The sequence below is a fragment of the Chionomys nivalis genome, chromosome 23, assembly GCF_950005125.1.
Source record: "Chionomys nivalis chromosome 23, mChiNiv1.1, whole genome shotgun sequence".
Taxonomy (NCBI): domain Eukaryota; kingdom Metazoa; phylum Chordata; class Mammalia; order Rodentia; family Cricetidae; genus Chionomys; species Chionomys nivalis.
The window spans coordinates 10,246,252-10,268,733 of record NC_080108.1 but is presented as its reverse complement, the minus strand read 5'-3'; the positions used below and the strand labels follow the sequence as shown (position 1 = coordinate 10,268,733).

Here is a 22,482-nt window from a genome sequence, read left to right as displayed (position 1 = left end):
TGATTTTTTTCCCCATTGTTTATTAGGTGATAAGGTTTATTATACTGGGAAATAGTTCTGTAGGGTTAGTGTTGAGAGCTGTGTATGCACGCGCAGCAGCTATGCCTGGTTGATTCTCTTCAAATTTCCAAGGTCCTTTGTTTCTGCTGTCGAGGAACTGATCTAGAGCCTTGTCTGTGTCCACCAGTGAGCTCTGTTCCCCCACCAAGTTTTAGTCCTTTAGTATCCCAAGTCTAGGGACGTTTTAAAAGCAGTTGTTTTTGCTTTGTGGGTTGTTTTTTTTTTTCTGTGTGTGTGTGTGTATACAACTTTAAAACCTAGAAAAGTAAATATATTTTTACTTCTCTATAGGTTGCCTCTTTTTGAGTTTTTTTTTAATATTTATTTATTTATTATGTATACAATATTCTATCTGTGTGTATGGCTACAGGCCAGTAGAGGGCACCAGACCTCATTACAGATGGTTGTGAGCCACCATGTGGTTGCTGGGAATTGAACTCAGGACCTTAGGAAAAGCAGGCAATGCTCTTAACCACTGAGCCATCTCTCCAGCCCCTTCTTTTTGAGTTTTAAAGAAATTGTTTCAGTGCTTACCTAGAATTTTGTAGGAGTTAATGCAGTCATCAGTTTTTCCCTAGAAAAGTGTATTTTACTTGTTATCAGTTTATATTAAGGTTATAGTATGTAGCAAGAGTCTCAGTTGTTTATAAAAATTTATAAAAGTGAAGTTATACTTCAAATCATTGTTTTTAGTACTAATTGAAACATGTTATTGTTGTTGTTATTCTAGGAGAAAGATAGAATTGTAGGTTTCAGTTCACAGAGAAATTAACAATGTGAGGGTAGAAGCAATCAGTTGGCAGCCAGAAATGTGATTTGATTTAGGGGAAAGGTGGCGGTGAGATGAAGTTGGAAGTTTCTGTGTACACTGACATAGAAAAGCCCAGGAAAGAGGTTGTTTCGGCTTGAATGCTAGGAAGCAAAGGGCAGCTCAGTCTTATTTTCAACAACTATTAGAATATTTTGGAAATACTATAAGAAATAGAGAAATAGATTGTACAGAAATAGAGAAATAAATTGTGCAGAAATAGCACTTGGTGCCTTGTTTTGAAATAGTAATGTTTGTAGTCTCCGTTCTTAAATTTTAGAGCTTCGACAGTGAAAATGTTGTGATTCACGCACTTGGTGCTCGTCCGGGTCATCAGGTTTGCAGTTGTGATGTGGGTCTTTTCTCTGCGTTTTCTGTGTGCACAGTAGATACCTGCAAATGTGTGCTCGTATTATCTTCCTCCCTTCTCTCTTCTCCCTGCCTCTTCTCCATCTCACTCTCCCATCCATGTCTATCAGTTCACCCAGCCTTTTCAGAGTTAAGCCTGCTTCGCCAATTAGTTTCTTATACCTAGTAAGAGAGGGTGCCTAGTTGAGTCCTAATCACACCACTGTGAGCTTCTGAGAGAGCTTTGAAGTTGTTTCCAGGGCTGTTTTAAAAACTCATGCCTCAAAGAACTGGGCTCCTCTTAGCTCAGTTGGAAGCCTGCTAACATCTAGCTTACCCCGGGAGGGCTGTTAAGAAGGGGCCTTTTCTGTGACTCTAGGAAATGCCTTGTGGTCCAGAAAGAAGTTGTTCTGATAGATCTCTCTCTCTCTCTCTCTCTCTCTCTCTCTCTCTCTCTCTCTCTCTCTCTCTTTTCAGAATTTGCTTTGATATTTAGTTTTCCTTTGGATAAGTTAAAAACCACAGTGTGCTTAAAGATGGATTAAAATGAAAACCACTTTCATTTTAAGCACACTTTGGGGTTGAGTTATCAAGCATTATACTATAGTAGTTAAGAAACATCTAAACAGAAAGGACAAAGATGAAAAGGATGTAATATGCAAATCAAAGAGTTTGGTCTGTAAATTCGTTACCTACCTGTTTCCACAACTGATGTGCTCCTTCTGCTTAGTGAATTCTGCGGCAGAGTGGGAGCCTGCACTCTTCTTTAGACTGACAGCTTGTCTTGCTCCTTCCTCTGCCTTATAGGGGAAGTACAGCCAAAACTTTCCTTGCGTGGGTGTTGGCTGAGTTTTCTGTCCTGCTCGGTTCCCTCAATTGTTAAGTCCCAAAGAAATCACACAGAGGTCTACATTAGTTATAAACTGATGGGCCCAGTATCTCAGGCTTCTTATTAACTCTTATAACTTATATTAGCCCATTATTCTTGTCTATGTTAGCTACGTGGCTCAGTACCTCTTCAGTGAGACAGTCACATCTTGCTTCTTCTGTGGTAGGGTCACAAGCTTTCCTCTTCCCAGAATTCTACCGTTCTTGTCGCCCTGCCTCTACTTCCTGCCTAGCTACTGGCCAGTCAGCATTTATTTAAAATATAATTGACAGGATACAGACCATTGTCCCACACCACTTGGGAACTGTCCCTTTGTTTCTTCTTTATCTCCATTTCCTTTACTTTTAGGTTGCAAATGTGCTATATATATATATATATATATATATATATACATACATACATACATACATACATATATATATTTAATAAGATATGTATGCATGCAGAACTGAGAAGTGAGATTGTTTCTCCTAGGCTCCCCAGAAACCTCAGTTAGGGAATGCATTATCCAGTATTATTCAAAACCTTGGGATTGGCTCCAAAGCATTATGCAGTAAAGTTTCATAATGAAACACCACTAATTCTTCATTGAGAAGTGATGGTAGTGCTGACGGTACCGCTGCTGAGGATCGGGGCAGGATGTTCGGTACTTTTGAGTCTGCTAAAGTGTTACAAAGATAGAATTCTCTTTTTTTCTGTAGGTGTGTTGATGTTGTGCTTGCAGGGTTACTTGATGTGCCAGTGGTTTAGTATAGCTGCTAAATTTCTGTGTCCTAGCTTAAGAGATTTCTTCCCTTAGAGAATATAACGTGTTTCTTTGTTTCTTAAATGCACTAAGTGTTAAATAAGTGATTTAAAAGCTGTGATTATCTTTGAGATTCTACCTGTAGTCCCATTAAGTATGTCTGGTAAAAATACTTCTTTTTCTGATGCTGTATTTAGAGAATTTTCGTCTTTGGCAATAGAAAGTTCCTTTGCTCATGACTGCTTACTTAGTAATATGATAAATATCCAGGTGATTTAGTAGAGTTTGTAATCAGTTACAAGTGGATTGTAATTGCTTATGTACAAATTGAACAATTGCCTGTGTGCCAAATAAAAAGATAATCTGATGTTTTAATAATGTTGCCTTTAGCCAGAATTGTTCTCTCTGGCCTTGACTTTTGGCAGGGTAAATTCTTAAGAATTCTTCTTACTGAAATTTGGATCTACTAGCCCAGTGTTTCTCAACTTTCCTAAGATTGCGACCCTTTAATACAGTTATTTTTTTTGCTACTTCATAACTGTAGTTTTGCTATTATTGTGAATTATGATGTAAATATCTGATATGCAGGAGGTCTGTGACTCCTGTGTGAAAGTCATGTGACCCCCCCCAAAAGTGTCATGACCCGAAGCTTGAGAACCACGTCTCTGGCGCAGTCCTGTCCGACGTATTTGCTACGCTGCAGGATTGCTTAAATCCAGACATTTGAGATCAGTCTGGCCAATATAGTGAGATTCCATCTCAAAAATGAAAACAACATAGAGACAGATTTTACTGGGTTTTCTAATAGCAACAAATTAATATTACTTTAAATATTTAATGACAAGTAGAATTTTATTATTTATTATACTACTAGAATGACGTAGAGAGTCAGTGTAGGTTCAACTCCACACATTAAAAGAATAGCTCAACACAGTCTGCTTATTTTCTAATATATTAATATTAGTATGTTTTTAGACTCCTGGTAATTCTTCCTAATAGTTTTTTTGATAATGATAAAGTGATTATAAAATCAGATCAAAGCTTAATCTTTCTTTTTTAAAAATTATTTACAGGAGAGGGCTGCTCACAATTTATATGGCCAACTTGGTAAGTAAAGCTCTTTTTTAATTGATTATTATTATTATTAATGGAAGAAGGAAAGCCGTGACTCTTGAGACTGTTCGCTGTGTGTTTCAAAGGCTCATGTTGAATGGCAGGGGAGCTTGCTGTCATCTGATTTCTTTCTGTCATTGTGACCTTCACTGATTTGAGAAGGGAACCAACTGACTGCCATATGCCCTTTGGAGTTCTTCTTTTCTAACGTTAGAACTTTTAGATGGGTTACATGTTGGTACCTCTATATCCAGCTCTCTCACTCCTTATTTAATTTTTTTTTATTTTGCTTGTTATTGTTTTTCTGGGAGAAATGATTTAGGGAGTAGTTGTTGTGATAAACCTTTAATATTAAAGCAGTAATGCTACTAATCTTCAAACATAAGTGTATTAACACACTCGTCTAAATTGTCATGTGGCCTGGTACTGGAGTCCACATCTAACCCAGATGCTGCTACCATGTCACCAGTTCACCCTTCACAATCATTTTTCATAGTTAATAGTTGATATTAGGTAGTTTCACTGAGAGTAGGTAAAGCTAAGCTCCTGAGTTGTGTAAGATGCATTTGTGTTTTCTTTCTTGCTAATACCTGCAAAGGCCACTTCAGGAAGGAACAGTTTCTTTTGACTCTTGGTTTGAGGGCCCACAGTCCATTACACTGGGAAGGGCATGGTGGCAGCAATGCCAAGCAACTGCTCTGTCACATTGCATCACTGTCAGGAGTCAGAGAGAGATGAGTTTTGATGTTCAGCTTGCTTTTTCCATTCTTCAATTTTGATTCAATCTTTGTCCCTAACATAAGAAGTAGATCTGCCCCCCTTAGTAAATTTCTCTGGAAACATCTTCACATACACACCCAGAGATACATCTCCTAAATGGCTCCAAATCCAGTCGTGCTAACAGTGAAAATTGTCCGTCACGTGTAGAAGTTCGTTTCAGCGATGAAGCAGTTCAGCACCATGCTGCTGTATCTTAGCTACCTGTGCCGGATGCCGCTAGCTCTCATGTTCATGGAGTCTACGGTCTAGTGAAGGAGTCCTGGTGGAATAATAACGGATGCAGAAAACTGAAATGTAAACTGTGCGCACCGTGGGAGCTACAGTGAGAGCGGCACCAAACTGCTGTGTGGGAGGGGCTCCTGATCCTTTTGTGTCATTCCACCCATATCTGCGCATGTACAGGGAGACCTGCAAGGCCCATGTGATGTGAGAGGTGTCACTCATCAGCAAGGCCTGGGGCCTGCAGTTGGCTAAGTTATTAAAGCGTCTACCGCAGACCTTCAGTGTTCTGATCTCTCCTAATTGCAGTGGAACAGAAGTTCCAGAACACCAGGAGAGCAGAGAGCAATCACAGGATTAGTTTTTGTCTTTATTCTTTTTGAACAAAGAATTCTACACTCTAAGCTTTGTCCGATCAGGGGCATTTCCTATTTTATGTCTCATACTATAACCTCCTAGGTCTATTCTGACTTGAATAGAATGTGAAGAGTGTTTGCTAAATCAACAGTAATATTCCTAGATAAAGAATTCTAAGCCGGCCATGACCTAAAAAAGCAATCATCCTGTTTTTGTTTTGTGCAGACACCTTTTGGAGTCTGTTGTCAGTCTGGCTGTACTTTTGAAGGTAATCTCTTTCTCCTTCAATTTTTAAGATTTTTCTTTTGAAGAACTTATCCTGCCAAGCATGTTGGTGTTTTGTTTTGAAATCAGGACTTAGTTTGCTTTTTAGTTAAAAACTGCTTTTCCTTGGTCTCTGTATTCAAACCATATTTTCTTCTCCGTGTTTTCTTATTTGTTCTTCAGCATTTTCCCACTTTTTCTTAACTGAATCCCAATTGTGTTTCATATCCTTGCCTCAATTTCATTGTTCTACTTACGATTGTGTCCACATTGGGAACCGGAACCCAGGGTGCTGGTCTAACATGCTGCTTAATCTGTTTCAGTATTCACTTCGAATGACGGTTTTCTAATTTTAAAGAGATACATATTAAAGAGAATAAAATCTGAAAACCCTAGTAAAATCATCACCTAGCGTACTAGTCAGTGTATTTCTTATTTCTCTCCTCATCTCCAGTAGGGGCTTACAGTGTGTAGTCCATGCTGGCCTGAAGGCTACTGTATTCCAAGCTAACCCTGAATCCTTAATCCTTCTGCCTTAGGCATCCAGATGCTGTGGTTCGTGGCATGCACCACACCTAGCTATATCACCTTTCCATTGTCGTTGTTTACACATTTTCAGTTCTTCCTATGATGATTTTAAAATGTGATTTATTTCCTGACTAGGAAAAATAAATAAAAATAAACTTGGTCTTTCCTTTTGCACTATTGGTCAAATACATCTTCAAAATTATAGGTTGTTGGAATAGTTAAATTGTAAGTGAATGTGCAGGCTGACTCTATTTCAAATTATAGACAGCTTTCAAAGACAGACGTTCTAAATATACCCGGTTATACAGTCCCCATCAGGAGCAAAGACTTGAGAACGTTTTGATGTCAATGCATTTATAGTAATTGTGGTTGTATTCACCCCATTCTTTTGGAAGAGAGAACTTGTATCTAAGCTAGGTCTAGAGTGGCGCCTGGTCCTCTCCTTACCACTCTAAGTGTATGCTGTTGGGAAGACCTTGCTTGCCCCTCTTCAGGACATGGCATCCTAGGGCATGCCTATGTGTTAGAACGGCTTCTGAGCATTTTCCATGTCATGTGACCGGGTGAGTCAGCACAGCGAGCAGTAGAGTATTGATGGAAACACACTTCCAATGGCCTCTAGCAGTCAGTTGTCTGTACCTAGAAGCACATGGAAAATGAATGAATGAAGGAATGAATGAATGATTTTGATAAACCCAAAGAAAATATATACTGAACTTAACCAGCAGTAAGCTGGGTCCCAAAATGTCTGTATTGTTCAAAAAAGTGAAATGTGACGTATAAATCAGAATGTAATATGGTAGTGATTTAATATATCATGGTTAAAATGCCGTAGTTTTGCAAATTTTATGAAAAAGTGGGACTTTGAACAGATTATGTAAGTTTTTTTTAAGACTTAGAAGGATCCTGTGACTCTGCCTTTTTTTTTTTTATCACCCCTCCCTCCCCCTTTTCTGCTTCCTCCATACTGCCCCCTCTAGTGAAGCAAAGCAAGCACAGGTCCTCTGGGCCTTGGTGAAACATCCCAGTTGTAAGGCCTCGCGTATCCAGTCCACACAGAACAACAGTACCCACCCTGAGCACAGTCTAGCACATGCGTTTCATTATTTTCCTGTGTATCAACATTTGATTTTTTTTCCCCTCCCTGTTTCGTCTTCCTTTCTGGGCATTGAAGCTTCATGTACGGTTTGGGCGTTGCTGTAGTGTGTGGCTAGAGAAGCGCTTGTGAGCACTTTGTGCTGGAAGCTGCCAAATGGATTTGTTAGACAAAGTGTTCATCGTAAGAAATAATTTTCAGTAGGGATTTATTTCAATCCTTGCTATATTTGACCTATGTTAGTATGATATTTTGATGAGATGGTTATGAATACTAAACGTTGGTGGTTGTGGGGCGCAGTTGGAACTGAGTATGAGCACTTCTGCTTTGAGCTTGGGAGAAGGAGGAGCCTAGAAGACAGCTGTGCCACAGAGACATGTTATCCTTGGCCTTGGGGGAAGAGACACGTTATCATTGGCGTCAGAATTGACCTTTATCTTTCTGAGTGTTACCAATTGTGGCAAAAGGTTGGGGTAAGGAGGAAAGGATAAGAAATGTATTGAGCATTTACCATATGTTAGATGCTCTAAGTTGGGATTAGCAAACTAAATCAGTTCTTATTTTAGCCAGTTCACAAACCACAAAGATAAAGGCAGTGGTATGACAACGTGACTGTGCTGTGAGAGTGCTTGTACTGTGTAATTGGGTCTAAGTGTTGATAGTTGTTTTTGAGGTGGTGAGGCAGGCAATAGGTAAAGAATTGTGAACTCTGCCTGGGGATGCCTCTGCTGATTTTTGTCTTTGGAGCACAGGGTTGTCTGCTGATGTTTGCATTGTAGGAATCTTCTCCTCTGAGCTTTCTTGTTGCTAGTCTTAGTACTGATGATATTTGTCCCCATAAGTTTTAGTTATTAAAATATATAGCTCTAATGATAAACATTAAAAAATAGACTTGCAGAAGTTGAACTAATATTTGTTTAATTCTAATCAATGTAACATATTTTAGAGTGGAAATGTGTACTTTCAAAAAATACTATCTTCTAGATTTTCAAATTGACAGCAAATTATTTGTCAAAGGTCAGATGAATAAAAGGCATATTAAAATATAAAATAAATAATCAAATATTTTCTCTGGCTTATCCCCAAAAGAATAGCAGTAAAGTGATGGAAAGTTTTCTGTGCCAAACGCAGTTATCCCCACGAATGGCAGCTGCTAAGACTCTGCCCTGCCACACTGGGATGTAGAGCCCTGAAGTTAGGTTTCCGTTCGCACGGGTTTCTTACATCAGTAGTGCTGATGGCTAAGGTTTTTAGTCTTTCAAGATCAACGCATGCATCAGGTGTTGTGAAAGATGTCAAGTCTTACTCTTTTATTTTTAGCTTAATTCTAAGAAAAGTGCTTTAGATGTGAAAGTATCAAGTCTCCAGAAGGACCCATAGAGAAGGATGTTTAAAGTCCGATATCCCTTCTTTTGGAATTAGGAACCTAAAGAGTAAGATTTGACATCTCTCACAACATCTGCCTAGCTTTTGATGATTACAACTGACTTCCAAAAGGAAGCTGTGCTTTATAATTTCATATATGGCACCAATCATTTAATTGTGTGTGCATTAAAAATTATAAACGTGCATATACATACATATATATGTACATATATATGTAGACTCCAATAGCATTTATTTTTCAGTGTTAAGCACTCAGTGCCTTTGACTAGAGCGTCTGTATTTAATATTTTAAACATAAGGTTTATAAATGTCAAATCAAGTTTTGTTATAAGACCACTTCAGTAATGAAATTGTACAGTATTAATTATCAGTTGTGCTGGGCACATGAGGATAAAAAAGATACAAGAAAGGTTGTGGAGTAGTTGGAGCAACTTGATAGATGAGCCCCAAAGAAATAGCGTTATATTAAAAAAACAACAGTGATAAACATGGTCTCAAATTGCTCTCCCAAGCCTTCCCTTGTGTTCCATCTGCATCATTCATCAATCCATCCATCCATCCATCCATCCATCCATCCACCCACCCACCCACCCACCCACCCACCCATCCATCCAGTGTTTTAAACCAGAAACTCAACAATTTCACACTTTACTTGCCTTTATACTGCTAGTCCAGTCCATCAGGAACTCATTCTTTCCTCACATTTGTTCTGGACTGTATCATTGTCCTTCCAGCATAGCTGTAAGCATGTGTAGGAACGCCCATCTATCCTGAGCATCCAATAGCGTGGCGTGCTGGCAGTCCCTGCATTCTGTTGTCTCAGAAGCTGCGTGTTTAGAAATGCGCTGGAACATGATGCTCTACTTGAAATCTCAGTGCCCTCCCTTCCCCCAAACTCAGACACCTTCCTGTGGCTCCCAAGGTCCTTTACGACTCCTTTTCTAATCTCTCTTCTCCTTTTTCCCCCGCCCCTCTCTGTTAATATTCAAGGTCTGTTAATGTCTTGATTTGGAAATCTGTTAGTCCACGGTTTCTGTGACTGGTGTCATCTGATCCCCATCTCAGCCCAGTAGCAGCTGCTGCTGTAGGTCCAGACCTTTCCTTCCCTTCTCTAACTCATGCTCTTTTCACAGGACTCTTAAATAATATTTTAAAAACCAGTCGTGTGTGTGTTGTGCATGTGTGCATGTGCATACATGTCCTTACTTGTGCATTTGCCCATCCAATGGTGGACATGTAGAAGTAAAAGGACAACTTTGAAAGCCAGTTCTCAGTTCCACCATGTGGGAGCTCATTTCAAACACAGCTCATCAAGCTTGGTGGTAATCCAGTAATAATTATGACTATGGCTTGGGAGCAGTCACTCATGACAAGTCTCTGACTGTGAGTGAATATAGGCCAAGAAGGTGGGCATTTTTAGGTCATGTTGTCTAGTGAGGGGATAAATGTTTTGGAATGTGAACAAACATTGTTTTGTATTCTAGGGGGTTAGGACTTTGGAATATAATTTTATTCTTCTGTATGTTGACTTGGAAAAAATTTTCATTCTAGGGACTTTATGGTTAGAGGTCGAAATCTGAGAGATTCAGTAGAGAACCTGCTCTGATTGGTTTGACAGTTTACTACAAGGTCAAGTGGACCTGCATTGAAAAAGGGCAATTTTCCCTCGGGCATGCGTTGTTATTGCACCTTGTCTTTCTGTGTCTTTGCTTTCTTCTTGGCATGGGAAGAAAGTAAAGATGCATGTGAAGGAAAAAAGGTCAAATGTAGGGAAACTCATTAAAATGAAATAAATGATTATAAAGGAAGCTGATGACAAGAAGAATTGCATATGGGAGGCAAAGTTAAAACAAGCAAGGAAAACCGAACATGAGGTTAGAAAGCAGAAAGGAGAGACCAAAAACAAAAACAAAAAAACAAACAAACAAAAAAACCACAGAGCAAACAAATGAATCCCCCTTCCCCCGGCCTGTCTCTGGTGGTAGATTAAAAGCGTGTTAGGTTAGGATGTTTGTCCTTCCAGAGCTCACATTTAAACTGAATTGCTTTCACTGTGCTATTAAGGTATTTTAGGTCATGAGGGCCTTTCCTCATGTAAGGGCCTTATTGAAGGAGTGAATTTGCTACCTTTTTGTTCTCTCTCTCTCTCTCTCTCTCTCTCTCTCTCTCTCTCTCTCTCTCTCTCTCTCTCTCCTTCCATTCCCTCCCTCCCTTCCTCCCTTCTGCAGTGTGATGCCTTCTGTTCTTCCTTTGCAATGGCAGTATTTTTTTTTTTAATTTTTGAGATTATAATTTACATATACTTTCCCTTTCCTCGCGTTCCTTCAAACTGTCTCATGTACCCTTTCCTTGCTCTCAAATACATGGTCTCTTCCCCCACTAATTGTTATTGCATGCATATATGCATATGTCTATACATATGTATTGCTAAATATACCCTGATCAGTGCATGCAATGTTCCTTGTATGTAAGCTTTCAGGGATGGCCATTTGGCACCGGACAACCAACTGGTGTACTCTTCCCCAGGGGAAGAAGACCACCTCTCCTGCTTATAGCGTTTTTCAGGGAGGCTTCCCGGGTTTTTCTCTGGAATTGCTATTGTTATTGTCCTTGTTTAGCTCAGTTTAGACTGTTACATTGGTGATACTTTATGTGTGTAGCTTCTGACATTCCAGGGAGACACAATCTCACAGCTTACTCTCTGATTCTCTGGTTCTTTTTTATTTCTTTCTTTTTTATTGAAAAAAAAATTCTGCCTCCTCCCAGCTTCCCATTTCCCTCCCCCTCCTTCCACTCCTCTCCCCCTCCCCCCACTCCTCTTTCCCTCCCTCTCCAGCCCCAAGAGCAGTCAGGGTTCCCTGCCCTGTGGAAAGTCCAAGGTCCTTCCCCCTCCATCCAGGTCTAGGAAGGTGAGCATCCAAACTGGCTAGACTCCCACAAAGCCAGAACATGAAGTAGGATCAAAACCCAGTGCCATTGTCCTTGGCTTCTCATCAGCCCTCATTGTCCACCTTGTTCAGAGAGTTGATTCTCTGGTTCTGACAATAATCGTTCTGCTCCCTCTTCTTCAGTGTTTCCCTTGCCTTAGGTACCAGAGTGTTACATTTGTAGAGGAGTCCTTTGGGACAGCGCTCCACAGCTCATTTTGATTGATTGTGGTTTTCTGTAGTGGTTTCCATATGTTGCAAAGCTTTCCAACACCTAGCAGTTTAGCCAATAAATTTCTGTTCATTATAGATGACCAGTGTTGGGTTTTCCATCAAAACATTACAAGATGCACTGAACAAGGGCTGGAGGTCCTCATCACTGTGGGCAGCCCTTGGTGTCCAGTCTGAGCTGGTCTCCATGACTGCGCTCTCAGGAACAGGAAAACGCAGAGCCCTTTTTACTAGCTGGTGAACATGAGTGCTTCACTTCTCTGTTTTGCATTCCCTGATACAATCCTCCGCTGGACGTATGGCATTTCTTGGAACAGCTCAAACCTCTGGGAGTCAGGAAGGAGTTACATTTTCTTTTTCCTGTGGTGTTGACTTATGGGAAATGTTAGGAAAGGGTTAAAAAGAAAATTAGCATTTCCTGGGCATAGCAAACATAAGTTTCTGGGTGTGTGTAAAATTTATCAGATGTGTTCTTTATTGTAGTGCTTATGCTTCTAACTGCTGTTAAGTGTTAAAAATTCATTTTTTACAGCGACAACATTTTCTCTAGCATTCTAGAGCTTTCCATGCTCTAGCAGTAAAATATAATCAACTTTTGCTAATATAGTTTTAGGATAATTTGCAATATCAAGTAATTTATTTGGCCTTTGTTACTATAGCATCTCATTGATGCTAAGGTAGTGGTTATAGGCTACTCTATTCTGTCTAAATATTCTTTAACACGTAAGACTTTAAAAAATGGGTGAAAGCAAGCAATAACATAAATGGAACAGTTGCAATATAGAATTTGATTGTTTCATTTTTGGCCTTTAATTAAGGTTGTTTCCAGAGTTCTGGAATGTAGCAGCAGTCTCTTAACAAGTTTATCACTAGTATATTAGCGCTAGGGAGTCAGTCCTCTATGGGGCAGAAGCAAGGCTTGCCCCTCTGTATAAGTCATTTTATCCCACTGCAGTCCAGAAGGTAGACACTGCTGACACATTTTGGGATTAAATTATTTGTGTTATGTGATTAAAATCAAAGGGAAACTAACTTAACGTTCATTTATTCAACTAGTGAATTCCTGAAAACATTTTATTTTGTACCTGTTGGTCATGTGCCTTACTGATTTTGTAATTTTGATTTAACTATTTTGAAATAGTTATAATTTAATTTAATATTTTATAAATAGAAGTAAAGAATGGTATCTTTGTGTATTATTTATTTTGCTTTTTCCTTTGGTGAGACACAAACTCTGTAAATTAACACATCGTCTTTATAATCCTGAATAAAAATTAATGGTTCTAAAGTCTCCCCTCTGAAGATCTGTGGGTAGTGGCACACGCACATTTGCTTTTGCAGATCCCCAGGTATGTACATTTTCATTAAACACTAGATGTTTAATATTCTGTAGGACTTATATAGGGTGACTTTTCATATCACGGAGTTTATCGTCATTTGCTAAATGACTTGCGAAAGGAAGGATCTATTAGGATTTTTTTCTATTAGTATTATCTGGTGGTATTTATTGGGATGTCTTAGTAGACTTCTATGGGAATGGTAGGAATTTAAGCTTAATTGCCTTGCTTAATGGTGGTGCGTTATTGTTTGTGGGATTGTTTAGATGTTTTCTATAATACCTAGATTCTGGAGTTTCTGGTACTTTGTCAGAAGATACATTGTAATTAATTCAATAAAGTTAGTTATACAATGAAAAACGTAAGGATATTGGGTTTAAAATCTAGATAGTAGTTCACTTTGAATATGTCTCAAAGGCAGACCATGTTTTTTAATTTCCACAAGTGATTAGCTGAAAAGCCCTAGTTCACTTTAAAATGTCATTTGATGAAAGCCACTTTACTTTGTAATGCCCATTATTGCTAGGAAGTTACAGGAGGCAGACAAGCATTCCTTTTCATGAAATCTGATCAGGTATTTATGTGAGACTATTTAAAGAAATACAAAAGAAAACAGCAAAAAGGAAAGAAATACATGTTTGCTAAAAAAAAAAAAGTGCCATGGCAACAGAATCCAAGTCTTGTTTTACATTTGTAATTATTTTATTAGTAGATAATTAATAGCAACAGTAATATAATAACGATGCTTATGTATCTGAAAATGTAGCAGCAACCTGGTACAAGCCAAGAGATAGACCACAAGGACAAGAGGAAGGCAAGTTACTCTGGATCCAGAGACCAAAATTCTGCTAAGGCTTTCACATCTCTTAGTTTCCATGTAACCTAATTACTTGCATCTGATTTGCTGCCCCGAGAACTCCGAGGCTGTGGCAATCCTTGAGTGTTTCTGTGGAAGAGTTCTAGCTCCCAACTCTTATTGGTTGTGCAACAGTCTTACTCATACCATTTCACTTGCTTAGTTTCTCAGTTGTGCAAAGTATATCATCACAGCGCTGAGTGCAAAGAAAAGTAAATGACACAGGCAAGTTTTATTAGCCCGCAGAGACATTGCAGTCGCTCTTGGCTTTTGTTGTTGTTTGGGGGTCATGATCCAGTCTGTGAGTCGTCACAGCATGGATGCTGCTCTCTGTATTTAGGAAAGTTTTATACTAAGAAAGTACATGAAGGCAGAAGACATTATTCCATGGAGATCCACGTCTTTTTATTTTAATCTGATTTTGTAATGCCTAAGGAATTGAACTAAATTTACATATTGACATGTCTGTTTTAACTCTCCAACTGCCTTGTCTTTCTCTTTGCATAGGCACATAATACAGTGGTTAAAAAGCAGTTGGTATTCTGTTTTTATAGGATTACAATGATTTTAAATAGAAATCAATATATTGAATGATATTATGTAAGTTATGATTATTTTCAAGTTTATTGTTATATAGATACAACCAAACAACTCCTCAAGATTTAACAGATAGGCCAGGCGTTGGTGGCGCACGCCTTTAATCCCAGCACTTGGGAGGCAGAGGCACGCGGATCTCTGTGAGTTCGAGACCAGCCTGGTCTACAGAGCTAGTTCCAGGACAGGCTCTAAAGCCACAGAGAAAATCCAAAAAAAAAAAAGATTTAACAGATTGTAATATTGAGAAGATGCCACATGACAACAAGCCTGTCTATGAGAAAGATAAAGCTTGGTGGGAGGTTGTGTGCTGGCTCATCACTGACTACTTTTGCACTTTAACCCATTCCTTCAAATGATAGTGAACACTTGAAAAAGAAAATGTCCAAAAATACTGGAAGAGACCAGACAATTTGGTGAAACTAGAATCCTAATAAATATTATCAGTATAAATACCAGGGACGGATTAGATATATCAAAGGGACTGTTCTAAGGGGTTTGGAACCATTCTTGTTGGAACTCTGAATAGACAGTCTAGGGGATCAGTAAGGATCAGGACTCACTAATTAATGGGATGCATTTGGAAGAGTGGAGTCATTCCCCTTAGGAATGGGAGGGAAGAGTTGGATGGTGCAAGATAACTTCATCCAAGAGTAAAAGTGTTGAAGGATGTTAAGTATTTGGAAAATCTCCATCTCTAGCTTGCTTATCTGCTCCCTCCTCATACCATTAGGGTGAAGTTTGCCAGTCACTTCCAGCTCATGTTTTACTCCAGTCTTCTTTTCTTCAGAAAAAGTTAACCCCATAACTGCAGTGGACATTTTATTTTTCATATTCATTCAAACTCATGCACACATGCTCTTTGGATTGGGTGGATCTCCCTCGTTTTCACCAGAAACAAGAATATTAAGTCAATATCAAGAGAGATTTGAAGACAATTAAACACTACGAAACAGAAGGCTCAAGTTGAATAAACATTTGATCTTAGAAGAAAACCCCCAAATTTAGAAATAGGCTAGCCCCCCATAAAGTTTTTTTATAGTGATAGCAATTATTAAACAAAATAAAATAGTTACAGAAGTAAAAGATGTTCTTAGAAATAAAAATGTTTTATTTAACAATGCCATAACAAAGAGGTAGAAAGATAAAGGTAAGACTTTTGTCACAAAAGTAGAACAGAAAGTAAAGATGTGAAATACTGAGAGATATGAAGACATGAGATGGAATATACTGAAGAACTGAAGTTTAGGAAAAATAAAATAAGATAGGAGGGAAATAGTAAATAGACAATTGGGTATTTATATTGGATATTTTCTTAATGAAGAAAGTCAAAGACTTGTCACATTCAGGTTGGGTTTTAGAACTGTAAGATAGAGGAGACTTTCTGGAAGCATCTAGAGAAAATTTAGACGTAATCAAATTAGCAAGTCCTGAAAAACAGTGTAGGGATGTCTTTAGTTCTGAAGAGAGATGGTTTCTAACCTGGAATTCTATGAGCAGGGACTGTGATGCTCAGTGTGAGTAAAAGAGGAGACTTTGAGTCACTGAGTTTGCTCTTCATCTAGTCTCTCTTGGTAGAAAAAAGCAAAGCCAAAAAACTCACTTGAGAATCTGGAAAAAATGGGAAGACCTCTAACCCACCAGGAAAAAGAGAGAAAACTGGATCTTAGAAACTGGAAACCTCCCCACCCAATGCAACAGCACAGTCAGCTAACAGCTGTGTACCAGATCTTGAAACAGACTGCTCCAAGTTCATAAGAATCGAGACGCCACGATTTAGTGTCTGTTTCATGATTGAAAGTCCATGATTAAGGATGGAGAAATGCAATGGTGTAATGAAAAACACGTTTATGGAAACAATAACAGAAAAGCAAAATCTCCAGAGAGGCAACAAGCATTGTAGGAAGGTGATGGTCCAAGTATGAAAGTGTGTGGTTGATTTTGAATGCTTGCTGGACAGCTGATTTGCCTTTGTCTCATTGTGCCTGTTTGCTGCATCTAATGTGTAGGTATATTAGTTTATTGATTTTCAACTTTATATACTGAATTGATGTGGGACTCCTCTCTGCTATGAATATGTTTTATTACCATTGGTTAACGAAGAAGTAGCTTTTGCCTGGGGCAGGGCAGAATAAAGCCAGGTAGGAAATCCAAACAGAGATAGAGAGAGTAGGAGGAGCAAGGGAGTCGCCATGTAGCTGACAAAGGAGAAAGACACCCAATGTTTGACAGTGTGCATCCACATAAAGTCTAAGAAAGCTTAATGAAAAAAAAAAAGCCTCTAGACCCATAAAAATGGGAGATAATTGGAATTTCTTGATAGCCACAATTTTTTTCCCCCCAAATAGGCTCTGTTTGCTGGCAATGAGCAGAGGAACAGCCAGCTTCCTGATACATGTAGGTGGCATGAACAGCTCTGGGTCTTTCTGGAGGTTCTGTTACAGGGCATTTAAATGGGACTTGTGAGCAGAGTGCTACAAGTTGATCAATGGTGACGGATCTGCAGCATCCCTGGAGTTGTGGTGGTGAGCATGGCTCCCAGAGCTGGCAGTAAACATACCTCTGCCATGATGGACAAGGTGAAGCCAATAGGCAAAGCCTCAGTATTAGTTCTAGCCACACTTGCTTAGCTTTTCAAAAAAAAAAAAAAAAACTCTCCTAGTCAGAATGTGATTACAGATACACAATAAGACAGATTCAGATGAAAAAGACCTCTGAATGGGTCATAGAGTTGGATAAATGTACATGGGCTTAAGAGAGAGAAGAAAGAGTAAGTCAGATTAAAGGGGTAAAGATAATAAAATATTACAAAGTAATAGAGTGATTAAAAAGCCACTTAAAGTTGGAAAATATGCAGAGAGTCTGGATTATGTATATTATTGTTTTTTCTTTTAATTTTTTGACTGCAGAGAGACATTTGATTCTGGAGGGGCTGCTAAGCTAAATCAACATATATATATTTTAAAGGTATTTTGGCTTCAAAATTTGAGTCAAATAATATGTTACTTTGGAAAGTTTCCACAGAGGATGGAAATTTGAAGGATGGCCCTTCAAGTTTTGCGCTTCACAGAGGAAACTTCCAGACATTCTGTAGGACACAGAGAAAGTGACTGACAAACTGTCAATATAGGTGAAACAACTTTTCAAATTTCCTGCTTTATGGAAAAGTGTGACAGTTACTATGTACTTGTAGGCTGAAGATGGATGCCCTAACGTTGCAGAAGATCTTTGGGTGACTCTCTAGGCAGCAAGATGTCTCTGTCATTTCTAGAACTTTAGAATGTACTTCTGTGTACTTCTGGGGACTTTGATGTAGTTGAAGACAGATAGTTATAGTTTTATTTTTCCTTAATTATGATAAAAGATAAATTAGTTATGAAGCTTTAGACTCACAAAGAAATATTGTAACTGTAATTCTTGCTTGATACCTGTTTTGTTATATGTAATTTTACTAGTTAAAGTTAAAACCTTCCTTTTTATTTAGACAGAAAGGGGGAGATGATATGGGACTCCCCTCTGTATGCTGTGAGTATGTTTTATTACCATTGATTAATTCAAGAAGCTGCTTTGGCCTATGTAGGGCAGAATAAAACCAGGTCGGAAATCCAAACAGAGATATAGAATGAGCTGGAATCAGGGAGACAGGATGTAGCTACCGAAGGAGAAAGATGCTGTAACCTTACCAGTAGGTCACACACACCCTTGTGGTGATACATAGAATTATAGAAATGGGTTAATTTAAGCTAGAAATACACCTAAGCCATCAGCTAAACAGTGTTGTAATTAATATAGTTTCTGTGTGTTTATTTGGGTCTTGGAGGCCAGAAACAAAAGAGCAGTCACCGCTTGCCCTAAATATTTTAAATAAAAGTTTGAATAGTCAATTTTCCATCATTTATTGGATGAAACTTAATTATATAACTTCAGAACAAGCTGTAAGTACAAAAAAGCCATCACTTTACATAAATATACAATGGCTTTATACTTAGATCCACAAAATGGCTATATTCTTATAAATGTGTTTATATATATATATATATATATATGAATATATATATTTATCAGACATTTAGTAGACAAAAGCTGGATAATAGGGTTGGTAAAGTGGCTCAGTTGGTAAAGGCACTTGCAGATAACCTTACTGACCTGAGTTTGTTCCTTAGAACCCACATGTTGATAGGAGAGATTTTTTTCCCAAACCTTATCCTCTGAACTCTACATATATGTGGAAGTACAAACACACACACACACACACGGAGTAACAAATTTAAAAATAGAGCTGGGAAATTCCAGGAAAGAGACAGTGAGATGGAAACATTTTTCAGACTCTCGTACATTGCACCCTGACCACAGTTTCCTCTCCTTCCACCCTCTCAGTTTCTCCCCACGCTCCCTCCTCCCCTAGATATACTTCTTCTTTGTTTCCCTCCTGAAACGAGCAGGGATATTATCCTAAGGATATTAATGGAAGCATTTTAAGTTGTATTAATATCATTTTATATACAAGGGAGTCAATATATGACTGAAGTTAATAGATTGTGGAATATGAGTTGGGAGTGCTGGAGAGATGGCTCAGTAGCATTTTGAGCTATTGCTGCTCTTGAGGCTAAGTTAGATTTCCAGCACCCATGTCAGGTGTCTCACAGTAGCTGCTCAGGATTCTGTGGGCACCTGCGCTCATGTGCACCACTGCCTATAATTGAAAATAAAAACGTCCTTTAGGAAAGAGAACAGAGATTGAGCATGGTGGTGCATGCCTGTAATAGCGCTAGGGAGGTTGAGACAGGAGGATAACGAGTATCAAGGCAGCCTGAGATCTATGGTTTATTTCTTTTCTACTTCCTGCCTATGACTGTCTCTTTAAAGTATATTTTTGTACTTCTGCTTTTACATTGTACTTGCTATTTTCGAGGTCTGCAAATTGTACAATGATTTAAATGTAATTCTATTGGAATGATTTTTCAAACAATATTTTATAATTAGTTGACTTTAAATTTAGAAATACTTTTGACTAGAATATTTTTGATTATTTTTCTGGAACTATTGTTTTATAGGAAAAGTTTACTTTTATTTTCAAATGTTTCCTATGTAGTGTAAAGTAAGTTTTATGCATATAGCATTTTCAGTTGTTCACAAAAAAAAGGGGAAAGCAGAGCTTATCACATTTAAATTCATATGAAATTCTTGAGCCTCAATCGAGAAGATTTCAGGGAAAGTTATGGTGTAGTCTTAAAAGCTGCCAACTTTAAATTTATTGATAAAGAGTTTGACATTTAAAATTTTTTATGTCATTTATTTATATTCCTGTGTATGTATGTGAGCATACACACATATGCTGCCAGTGTGTGTATATATGGAGATGGAAAACAACTTGCAGGCATGAATTGTATCTTTCTTCTATGTGGTTCCAGGAGTTGGACTTTGGTCATCAGATGTAATAGCATTTACCCATTGATCTACCTCATCAGCCTGAGTTTTGTTAAACATACTAACCAACAAAACCAAAATAACAATATATATTGTGTTAAAATAGATTAAGGAGTTTAGTTTTCTTGGGAGAGATGGGCAAATCTCGGTGAGTTCAAGGCTAGCCTGTCTACAAAGTGAGTTCCAGGACAACCATGACTGTTATACAGAGAAACCCTGTCTTGAAAAACAAAACAAAACAAAAACAACAACAACAACAACAAAAGATTCTAGTTCTCTTACCATTTAAATCTATGGATGAAAAAGAGAATTAAAATTTCCTTTCCAGTTGTTACTCTTAAAGAAGTAAATGTTCATTCTGTTATATTGTTTTCACTACCCTCTGTCAGTCAGTGATGTATATGTCACACACACACACAAACACACGTTTATGTATGGCATAAATGCGTACTTCGCCATAGTATGGAATATAAAATTCTATTTTTTCTATACTTGGAATTGACTGAATTCCTTTGGATAATTGTTGCCCTTTACTGTTCATTATACTTGAAATAAGAAAACAGTGACATTGGACACCTCCCTTCTCTAACATGTGGCTTCAATTTGCATTTTAATCAGAGTATGGAAGTCGTTACTCTGACATCTGAAACTGAGGTAGTCGTAAAAGTTATCACTCACAAGACAGCAGACACAGTTTATTTTGTGTTTATTACTGGGTGGCCCTCTTGAAACTTTCCTGAACCTAATTGAATCCAGATATTAAAAAATTAAATTAATTATTTAAATATAATTAAATTATTAAATTTAAATACCCAAATTATTTATTTAGGATGTGTTTAGTTGAATTGTCTTTCACAGGATCGATACAAACTGTTTAAGATTACAAAACATGATGACAGGCGTGTTCAGACAATATTTCCAGTAGATTTCTGCTTATTTTCTGCCTAATTTGTGCACAATAAAAGAAAACATTAGTTTTATTTCCATTATGCCTAGTTTTCTCATAACTAAAGACTGATGTAATATAATTTATTTCACAGAACCATCAAACTATTATGTAATTTCTATGTTTTTGCCAAATCTTGATTTATTTCAAAACTTTAAGCTATCTCACATGATAAAAGTCTCTAGTTTCTTGTTCATTCATTTGCTTTTTTTAGTCAGCAACTACTTGGCCGTATTTCCTTGGACTCCATCAAATATCCTAGGCAACTGATTGTTCTTGCCCTTGGCGTTTAAGCTTGGGTCCAGGAATATCAGGGCTTTGTTTTTAGGTCAAGATGTCTTGTTTTGCCCTCTGTGTAAGTCATGTGATCTTCATGGCTGTATTCTAGTAAAACTTTGTTTATTGACACTGAAATTTTATAATTTTTACATGTCAAGAGAAATAGCTTCCCTTTTTGATTATTAGAAGTATTTGTATTCTATATGGGAAGATATTGGCTCCTTTTGTTTATGCTCAAAGTCCCTGGTAGGCATTGGGGTTGGAAAAGAAAGGCAAAAATCTCATCATATTTAAGATGTTGAGGGCCACAGTAAAGTTTAGCTTTTTGGTGTATTAGGAGATCATTGGAGATTAAGGATGCTAGATGATGTGATGTGACTTGTGTTTAAAAACAGTTAGTCTAGCAAGTAAGGGAAGGAGTTAACTAGGATATGTGAGCAATAGCCCTGGAAGCTCTGGGTCCATCTTTTCAGGTTACTGCTGTGAACTGAAAGAGACCCAAAGGTTTATGTATAATTGTCTCATGAACTTAATTGAGTTTCATAGATGTTTATTTAGATAAACATACATGTTGGCTGACATGTAAAGTTTATATTAATGTAGTTTATTCTTTTAAACATTTTTTAATTTCTATATGCATTGGTCGTTTGCCTGTGTGTGTCCACGCGAGGGTGTTGGAACCCACTGGAGCTGTAGTTAGTTACAGAAAGTTCTGAGCTGCCGTGTGGGTGCTGAGAATTGAACCCTGGGCCTTCGGAAGAGCAGTCAGTGCTGTTAATCACTTAGGCATCTTTCTAGTCCCTGTATTTTATTCCTTACAAAACTAATTTTGCAGTCATTTCCTAGAACTTATACCTTTTCTCTCTGTTACTTCCACCATGCCCTTTCTCAGTTTTCAAGAATCTGTATTGTATTGATAGCGCAGTACAACACACCCCAGAATGTTTTGCATGTAGTAGTGAACATATTAGAATTATTTCTTTGTTATAGAATTTATCTTTGTGACTATTAGTATCCCCCATTCTGCTGGCCCCCCTGGACAGGTTTCTCTCCACCCACCAGGTCCCACTCATTAGCCTCTTAACATCTTGGGGAGAAGCATTTGAGATATTGACTCTAGCGAGCTACAATCATTTTGTATAAACTCCAAAGAGTCATTCATTAAAATTAAATGTTTGCCCTTACCTCAGTGCTTTTTTAAAATGCCACTGACACTGCCTCTTCCATCTTGCTCTCAGCGACAGCAGCTATATTCGTAAAATATATAAAGGAAAATATGAGTTACTTGTCTT

At 38.0% G+C, this 22,482-nt stretch overlaps 1 protein-coding gene across 2 annotated transcripts in view; it reads left to right on the top strand.

The window, feature by feature from the left end:
- The window catches only part of Tmem135 (transmembrane protein 135), a 220,711-nt gene that overhangs the window by 94,467 nt on the left and 103,762 nt on the right, over positions 1-22,482 (top strand). For both annotated transcript variants that reach the window (XM_057756487.1, XM_057756486.1), the window contains exon 4: positions 3,924-3,957. In XM_057756487.1, the coding sequence (XP_057612470.1) occupies positions 3,946-3,957 (12 nt within the window). In that variant the 5' untranslated portion in view covers positions 3,924-3,945. The remainder of the gene's footprint in view (positions 1-3,923; positions 3,958-22,482) is intronic.